The sequence below is a fragment of the Limulus polyphemus genome, unplaced genomic scaffold (assembly GCF_000517525.1).
Source record: "Limulus polyphemus unplaced genomic scaffold, Limulus_polyphemus-2.1.2 Scaffold1000, whole genome shotgun sequence".
Classification (NCBI taxonomy): domain Eukaryota; kingdom Metazoa; phylum Arthropoda; class Merostomata; order Xiphosura; family Limulidae; genus Limulus; species Limulus polyphemus.
In genome coordinates this window covers 302,964-313,021 of record NW_013666610.1, presented here as the reverse complement: position 1 = coordinate 313,021, position 10,058 = coordinate 302,964, and the positions used below count along the sequence as shown (strand labels likewise).

General features: G+C 32.2%; 2 protein-coding genes across 3 annotated transcripts in view; one reads left to right on the top strand and one right to left on the bottom strand.

The window, feature by feature from the left end:
- Positions 1 to 4,802, bottom strand: part of LOC106461626 (cinnamoyl-CoA reductase 1-like) — a 45,532-nt gene extending 40,730 nt beyond the window's left edge. For both annotated transcript variants that reach the window (XM_013921465.2, XM_022388632.1), the window contains exon 1: positions 4,707 to 4,802. In XM_013921465.2, the coding sequence (XP_013776919.1) occupies positions 4,707 to 4,731 (25 nt within the window). In that variant the 5' untranslated portion in view covers positions 4,732 to 4,802. The remainder of the gene's footprint in view (positions 1 to 4,706) is intronic.
- A 249-nt stretch (positions 4,803 to 5,051) lies between these two features.
- LOC106461625 (ras-related GTP-binding protein A) overlaps positions 5,052 to 10,058 on the top strand; it is a 25,994-nt gene continuing 20,987 nt past the window's right edge. The window contains exon 1 of the mRNA XM_013921464.2: positions 5,052 to 5,160. Within this exon, the coding sequence (XP_013776918.1) occupies positions 5,149 to 5,160 (12 nt within the window). The 5' untranslated portion in view covers positions 5,052 to 5,148. The remainder of the gene's footprint in view (positions 5,161 to 10,058) is intronic.

Below are 10,058 nucleotides of genomic sequence, written 5' to 3'. Positions count from 1 at the left end.
CACCCCCACGGCTGAAAGGGCGAGCATGTTTGGTGGGGCTGGGATTCGAACCCGCGACTCGCAGACTGCGAGTTGAGCTCCTTAACCACCTGGCCATGCCGGGCCTATCAGATAGTTAGTTGTTTTGTTTTTTCCATGAAGCAAGAATTAATCCTAGATTCAAATATATCACGCGCACACACAAGCTAAATTCCGTATTTGTATATCAGGTTATAAGGCATCTTTTCAAATATTTATATGTTTACCAAACTCTTAATTAAATCACGTAGTTTTAAGTAAGTAATACATAAATATTTTAATAAATTACATGTATATGTATAATACGAAATTAATTCACATTTTATTATTACCTCAGACAAACAAGTTTAATAATTAATTAATTATAAACTTTCAATTCTGCTCATTTCCGTTCGGAAGCAAAACATTAACTTAATTTTTTTTATCTTCATCGCAGTTACTAATGGCATTACCTGAGGCCCTACTATTATTTCTACATCCGGCTTAACCTATTTTGCCACTACCACTCACTGTCAAATCTGATCAGTTCCAAGGTCAACTGTGTCGTATATTAGGGATAACAGAGCAAGGAAATGGTTAAACCAAGAATCAAGAGCCGTTCTAGGCTGGATAAGAGCCACAAAAAAACAAGTCTAAAATGATTGAGCGAACTATTCTTCAACCCCTAACGCTTATATATGTTACGGCGACCTTATAAGAACCCTTGAAAGGGAAAAGTACCTGAAAACATTTCGTATATCACTTTAGATGGCCAGGTGGTTAGGGCGCTCGACTCGCAATCTGAGGGTCGCGGGTTCGAATCCCCGTCACAACAAACATGCTCGCCCTTTCAGCCGTGGGGGCGTTATAATGTAACGGTCAATCCCACTATTCGTTGGTAAAAGAGTAGTCCAAGAGTTGGCGGTGGGTGGTGGTGACTAGCTACCTTCCCTCTAGTCTTACACTGCTAAATTAGGGATGGCTAGCGCAGATAGTCCTCGGGTAGCTTTGCGCGAAATTCAAACCATACCAAATGTTTTCAAATGTACGCGATTAAATGAACTATTTGCAAACATATACAACCAAATTACTTAAGAGAAACAAGATGTTAGGGTACAAATACACGTATCTTGTTTGACTGCCTGAATGCCACATAAAAAGCCCCCCAAACAGAGTAGGTCTACATCTTTAAAGAAAGCTCTGCTTTTTACAATGGAATTGGAATCCATTAAAGTTTTAAGTAAACTACTAATGGAGCAAATTGTGCAGTACAGTTAGTGGTTGAAAACTTGGACCTTCAAGTTACAACAGTGTTAGAACTTGTAATAACGTTAAAAGAAGAAATAAGTTAACTTGTTTTCGTGTGTACTCGACGTTGAATTATTTTCACTTGATAATTTGAAAGAATTACGTCACAACAATATTACAGGAAAAACATTTACCTATCTATCTGTCTGACGTAACTTCAGTACTAAAGTATTAAATGAGGTATTATTAGAAATAAAAATGTATCTTGCGTGTGTTATCTTTTTTTTTTGTCCGTCTTGGAAGCAAAAATAAATTTAAAAGCGCCATGGTAGGACTGGTATAATCGTATAGTTTGACATAAAATAATATAAAGTTCATAAAAATATTTGTCATCTATATCATAAAGAATATTTTGTTGTCAAAATAACTATCACTAAAATAAAATAATTCAAGTTATGTTTTTAATTTTTTTACACTAAATTTGTATACTTGTCATCGTTATAAAAATACCGACTTTAATATTCTGAAAAAGTTTGTAGAAATATAAGTTTTCTGTTTATATATTTTGTTTGAAATTAAACACAAAGCCACACAATGGGCTATCTGTGTTCTTCCCACCACAGTTATCGAAACCCGGTTTTAGCGTTATAAGCACTAATATTTGCCGCTGAGCCACCGGGGGGGGGGGATGTTTCTCGTGCGATGATTGGCATTGGCACATAACCAATTTATAGATGTCATAACTGGCGCAGATATGAGGGTTAGTTAGGCTGTTATTAAATGCAAAGAATAAACTTGCTACACCTTTTTCTGCACTTGCTCAGGAGTTCCAACTGAAAACACTATCTACTCCCAGATATGTTATAGGAGAACTTACTTAGTCTACATCTATTATCACTGATGTTGTACCACCTGTTACAGAAGGACCTGCCTGGACTGTTCCAACGATGACATTATTAATTCCAGTTTCAGACCAACAGACTATGATGGGAATGTACCATAGGAATAATATTAGTCTCAGTTTTCAATCATTTCTAGAGTAAATGGGTGGAATAGTGATGAACGAGCCATTGAACTTGCTGCCCATTTAAAAGGACCAGTTTTTACAACATTAAATAACCTTCTACCTAAAAGGCATAACAGCTACCAAGCATTAGTAGCCACCTCGTTCTTTGAACTTGCAGAAGATTTGGATAGGCGTACCCAGTTCGTCTTCATTCTGTCACCAGTGTTATTTTCTACCTTGTTGGTGTCTTTCTTTACTTCACTTTTGACTTTATTAATTTTGTTATTACAGGTTTTCTATACTTCTTCAATAGTATTGTTGTAATCCCTCTGTACATCTCCGATACTTTCACTAATCTTGTCTTCAGTTTCATTTGTTTTTACTTTAATTCTTCCTTAAATAGTACATCTCTAATTCCTCCCTTAAAATATTTTCACATTCTCCTAGCTTTTCATTTCTTTCTTCTTGATCTTGTCTTAATAATTTCATAGCTCACTACTTGATCTTGTGGTCTCCATCATCAGCAATTGAAGTTTAGTCAAAATTCTATTGTACTTCTATTTTACTTTTGCCAAATAATCCCACTTCTGACATCATATATTGTAACGTAGTTCTTCATTTACGGGTTTCTTTGAATTATCTGGTAAGAAAATGTAAACTTAAACAAAATTAATTTAATTTATTTCTTCTTTTAATGTCATTAAAATCTCAAACACTGTTGTAACATGTGATGTAGGCCTAAGTTTTCAGCCACTATAACTGCAATACACAATGTAAAAATCAAAGTAGCGTAATAGTTAACTCAGATTCACTTTTGAAACAACTCAACTCTAAAAACGCTTCGTGGAGTGCCCTTACATAATCTATTTTCGAATATACTAGGACTTTACATCACATCCATAGATTTTTCTAATGGTTCTAGGCCTTTCCTAACGCCCCCCAGTGGCACAGCAATATGTCTGCGGACTTACAACGCTAGAAACCGGGTTTCGATACCCGTGGTGGGCAGAGCACAGATAGCCCATTGTGTAGCTTTGAGCTTAATTTCAAACAAACAAACAAACGCATTTCCTAACTTTCTGAACTTTAAGTTATCACTAGCTACTTGCAGTACCCTCTAACAAAAATTTACAACATTAGATATATATAATTTATAGCAGTATAATATTTATAAACACCAGAACGATATTTCAGGTCCGTTTCTGCCACTAGAAGTACTTTCTCCATTGTCGACCTAGCTCAATCCGATGGCAGTAATTTTCTATAGGAACTTTCCATTGTAACGAGCTTCTGTGAAGGGCAACATGGTCAGTCTGAGATAAAACAGATCCTTTACTGTACATCATCGGTTTCCAGGACCAATAAACAAATTAAAATTACAATAGTACATTGAACCAGAATCGGGAGTCTTTATGGATTTCCGGTATCTTTGATCATCTTTCTTGTCTTTTAAAACAGCAGTACATCTCGAAATGTTTTGGAAGTTTGTGAGTCTTCGCCCAAATCATTGCTTATTATTTTGTTAACACAACCAAGAGATATGTCCAACTCCATTTCAATAGCTTTTTCGGTCGAAGGATTCACTTTCATGGCCATAGCTTTTACTCTATTCGGCATTGTTCCGAATTGGCATGGCAATAATTTCCCTAATGCTCTGCGAGTTTTTTCCACTTTCAATCTCGATATACTAATATGCTTTCTTGGGAGGACTGCATTACACTGGCTAATGGTCTGGAATTCTAATAAAGCAAATATAGTTGCTAGAACATTTCGCGCGAGGCGACACGAATCTCACTTGCTGCAGCACATCTTGATATTAGCATATACGTAACGTTTAGTCTCCTTCACTAGCTTAATTACTTAAAACTCGTGTAATAACATTTATATAGTTAATAAATAACGTTAACAATATTAAAATTAGTTAGCTAAAATCAATAATTGTAGTAGTACGTCCTAAAGTCTATTTCAATAATTTATGTTACAGACGATTCAGTTTGTTTTAAATAAATCATTCTTGTTTTAACTATGCAGTTTTAGTCTATTCTTTCTTTTTGCGTTAAACATTTCCATGTATCTTTCATTTAAAAATACGAAATAACATTGACATTTAAATATAACACTTTTGTAAATTTAATTTTCAACCATATTCATTCATAAACCCAATATATTTCTCACACTTAGACTACAATCCACAAGTTATATTCAATTCGATGAACAAATAGGGCTAGTGCTAGTCCAAGCAGCCGGTACGACAAACACAGTATATAACAAATCAAAGTTTACGAACTTACAGCCTAGTAAAAATTAATATTTATTTATTTGAAATATACAAATGCACATAATTATATATATATATATATATACGACTATGAAAGAATTTTTTAAAACAGCTATTTTTAGTGTAAAGAAAATAACCCACCATTACTATTAGAATTGAAATATAATATATACTTACAAGGAGAATCCACTCCCGATGCCATCCTGCCAGTATAACTCGAGCTTGACAACGAACGCTTACTCGTCTGACCACGCTCACAAGTATAATGTTATATACGGCAAGCCCACCACACCCTAGACAACTTCAGTTATGTTTTTTTTTTTTTGAAATACTGAAGATACGATTTGGAGTTCAAAATAACGATAAATACTTTTTTCTAAAAATGTTTACAAATATGAACCGTGTTTTACTGAAATAAATCAGTGAAAGCATATTTTCGTAATCAGTAGAAAAAGAGGGCAGCACCTACTAGACAAAACATGATACCTATTGACATAAGATATTAGGAAGTATTTGTTCGTTAGGTAGCAGCACTATCTTTTCTCACGTGATTGTCAAAGTAGAAAGAACCAAATACATTTTATAATTAATTATCAGTTTATAAATAATATTTAAAAATATGAAAAAGAAGGTTAGTAACAACAATTAATAGTTATAAGTTGATTTGATTATATTTATGATTGTACGTGACTATAGAATAAATATTGCTGGTGCTAAAGCAAAACTTAAAAATTCATGGGTCTTAGCCTAGGTTAACATGATTTTAAGTAAAAAGACTGAGGTCAAATTCGTATTTAACTTCATTTTAAGCAATGGTTAAAATAGTCTAGTATTAAATTATTGTAGTAATGAAAAGAAAGGCCAACTTAACTGATTGTAATAGGTTTCATAGGAGCCTCTTATTACAATTAACTGATATTAGAAAATCTCATATTAATTACAAAAAAAATTACGTTTCGTAGTTGTGCCTTTCTTTGTGAGAAAACTAATTTAGCAATAATTATACCTAAGCTCATGAGTTTATTTAATCAAACCTTTGAAATTAATGCTAATAATTAACATTCGTTAACTTAGCTCTTTTGTGTCTGTGTAGAATGACACTGACACAATGTTTCTTATTGTGTATCATTAGCTTAAAGTTTTGTATTAATAGTTATATTGTCATGTATCACAATATTTCTATTAGTACAAACGCTATACTTAAGAGTTCCTCTTACACTGAGTATCTACATGAACACTAGAGGTGGTAAGCAACACACAAAAATTAGCAACACATCCTACCAGTTTCTAGACTCTTGAGTCTGAGAGAAACTACTGCCATGGAAATGAGTGAGTGGGCGGGCATGTGAGTTATCCCAAAAACACCCATTGTGTTAGGCTTTAATTCATACCAAACCCTATTCTGTTCTAGTAATATACCATGCATGTAAGTGCTGCCTAAAGTTGTATGGTATCTTCTCATTCTGTAGTTGCTGTCCCATTAGTTCTATCTTCATTTTGCTGCTCTGTATTTAAGTTTTAACATGTCAGTATTGTAATCTTCTGTAGACATAGTATGTGATTCCTTAAACCAAATATTATTGTAATATCCCTTCTTCTGCACACTTTTATAGCATTTTGATATCTTCCTTGTGTGAAACAAAACTGTGCACTTTATTTTTAAGCTTTATAAAAACAGCTTGGTAGGTAATAATCCTAGAGGTCCAGAGTTTAAGAAATGGAAATGAAATTAAGTCTCATCCAAGTCGTGTGTGTAGTTACATTAACCTTATTTCTCAATTCTGAATTCTTGTAAATAAATTTCAGGACTATTCGTTCTTTTCTGATAACGTAAAACTTTTGTCAATAATCAAACATCAATTTTTTTTTTTCAATAACACATGATCGTTTCACACAAGAAGAAAGGTTGTTAAAACTTTTCATACCTGAAGTACATTGTTTTATACATCCCAACATAAAAATTTAACAGTCCTTTTTAGTCTTATTTCATATAAGAGAAACTATGAATAGTATAACTGTAAAACTTTTTCCAGAATCATAATATTGTATGAATACTCACTGAAGTTTCTTAAAAAATCAACTACATGGTTCACTTTTTAGTTTTTGGATCTTTACCTACACCTCACTGTGTAAAAATCCTTTAAATTTTATCTTTAAGCTATTTTTATTGACTGTGTGATAATGTATTGTAGGTCCTTTTACCATATGGCAAATTACTTGTATAATATTGGATTTATTATATATGTAGTTTATAATTGTTTAAATCAGAGGGTTCTCTCTAGAGTGTAAAAACAAACGTGGGTTTTCTGTGTGATAATGTATGGTATACCCCTTTTACTGTGTGAGAAAATTAATATTAGACTTATTATACATAATGTTATAATTGTTTAACTTACAGGATTCTCTCCTGTGTGTGGGAAAACCAACATAGTTTTAAATGAATCAAAAACAAATGTACACAAAGCAGTTTTGTAATTTGATTACTCTTAAACAACATACATGAAAAAATAACAGTAATTAGGCACATTAGAAAATACAAGGTCAAAAGAATGTTCTAATCATGTGAAGCAAGAATAACAATAAAATTACCCACAGTATTATTTTTTATCTATAACATTATTAACAGAGGAATTAAGATTAAAAAAAACCTTGACTTTTTTAAATAAACATTCTATTTATAAAGTTATTTGTTAGAAAATCGTTTTATAGTTGCTTTAAAACAAATTAAGAAGAACTGTGTTATATTTAAAGCAGGGGAGACTTGTTTTATAAATAGCCTTTCTTTGATTAACAGTTCAAGGTCAGAATTACAGTTACAAAGAATGATTAATCCTGGGTGAGTTATCAGATGTCCAGTTTCATATCTGTGATTTTGGACCAACAAATTGGATGGGCTTAAAAGGATGTTACCTGACCTAAGTGATACTCCTATGTGCTTATTCATGGATGTGGACAGTAAAAATGTTTAATTTTTCCCAATATATGTAACCTCACAGTCACCACATATGTATTTATAGACAATCCAAGAGCAAAGAGAGATGGATAGATGATTCTTTGTTTTAAAGAGATGTTTTAATCTAAAGAATGTTTTGAAAATGATTTTCAGTTTGACCTGTGGGTAGAAATTTCTCATTAAAGACTTAAGTTGTTTAGAAAGTATGATACTTTGTTGTCTTAGATAGAGGATGGTCAATGAAACTGGGCATTTATCAACTGTGACAATTTTTATTGGAGTTTTAAATATTTTGTTTATAAATATCCTGGTTAGGCTTTCAATAATTTTTTTAGGGTATCCATTATATAATAATATTTCATGGAGAAAAACAATCTCAGATTATAAAAATAAATAAGTTGAACAGATCGTAAAGGCTCAACTTAATAGACATGTTGCTAGGTTGGTCTTATATCCCATAGGTATAAAAATATAAACTGGGTGAGCTGTCCTGTAAACATTCTGTTTCTATATATTGACGTTCAAAATCTTTGAGCATCTTGAATAATTAGCACATCTAGAAAAGGTAAAATATTCTGTTTCTATATATTGACGTTCAAAATCTTTGAGCATCTTGAATAATTAGCACATCTAGAAAAGGTAAAATATTCTGTTCTTCAATTTATTTAAGTACTCAAGAAGCTGTTGGACTTCACCCTTTGATCAAAAAATGACAATTGTCATTGATGTAGCTTTTGTAAAATATTGGTTTGAAGTTCTCTGAGCAGTTGTTCAACCAAGATTGTTCATGATGGCTAGTGGGAACCACATTGTCATAAAATCAATTAGATTCATCCATACAAGACACAAAATTTTTTCCAAATTCTTTATATATTCTTTAGAGGTAAAATCAGCATATATTTTACTAATAAAATCATGTTGTGTAGCTTATATGCCACTACACTTGGTTGAACGAGTATCAACAGCAAGTATAAACTCATGATGTAATGATATATACATTCACCTAGTATCTTCTTTCAAAATTTGACACATTCTATTCTAAATTTTGGTTATTTCATAATAGGAAAGCTACAAAATATAAAGTAAAAACTGTTTCACTTAATGTTTTTATTTATTCATCAGCACTTTAACAGCAGATACAGATTCAAATGCATTGAAATTGTATGTACTGTGTGAGATATTTAGCTGATTCTTTGCATAATGAAAATAAGCTACCAAAAGGTTCTGGGTTTTATTTTTCTTCCAGTTAGTTTACACACACACGTATAATTTTTAATAACCATATCCCTTGTTTATATGAAAAACAGAATATGTACCTTGAATTTGATAAACATTTTTTTACTCTTTTTTTTTTTCCTAAATAATAGCTTATAATTAATTTTACTGGAAATAAACTTAACAAAATAAGGAAAAATTTATGTATTAATTCAGCTGGAAAGCTGTTTTGGTATATTTTTGTGTGAATTTGCACTTGTCAGTTTCAAAGAAATTGGCAAGTGCACCTTTTGGAACCAATCTTCTGCCAACAATACCACTCAAATTAGGAAGTGTTTGGCAAAACTTAAGAAATACCAATAACAGATCCATGAGATTTAGCTGGACCTTAAAAACATTAAGTCAGTGGGACATCTAGACCTTCATAGCTATTGTGGTAGGTACTGTACTTGTTTATGTAATGCTGTTTTAAGTAAGCAGTGGGCCAATTTTTTATTGAAATTTTTAGTTAAATGTATGATCCACTTTAACTACAATGTACATAAGTCTAAATTCTGGTCAACTAATGTGGAAGATTACTACCATACTAGTGAATATTTTTAAACATTTTAGCATAGTAGTAAAAAATTTTATAGAAACCTGCCCACATAATTTTAATAAAGCTGGGAATGTGCTTTTAACGTTCTTCCTGCAGACTGCATGAAAGTTGAATTTTAACACTTCCCATATTGTTTATTTAAAATCTAGCTTCCATTAAGTTTAGTTGTTTTTTTTTAACTATATCTACTAGTCTTGTGAGTAGTTTTGAAATGTACATTCTACATGTGGCTACCACGAGCTACTTAACTCTTTATTAATCTATTTTTAATTTTTTACAAATGGAGACAATTTACAGCTATCCTTACCTACATCTCCTACACCAAGGGTTAGCAACCCTTCAAAGAGGAAGAGCCATTTTTATATTTAAGAACAAAACATTTTGAGAGCCACAACATGCCCTAACTACTGGCCTAATGTTACATTGCATTTCCAACCACCTAATGAGGCCTCAGCACGCCAGCATACATTCACATTTAAATTCTGATTGGTTAACAATTGTTGTGTTGGCAATAAAGGCTTTGGAATTTGAATATAAAATGGAAGTGCAAAGAAATAAAGCAAATCTGATATCATACTGTGTGTATACCTAATTGAATCTTTAATATTTATTTTCACGAATGAGAATCTATGATTTTTATTTTTGTGGGGAGTATGAGTATTTATAAAAGGGCCACCTGTAATTACACAAAGGGCCACATGTAATTACACAAAGAGCCACCTGTAATTACACAAAGGGCCACATGTAATTACACAAAGAGCCA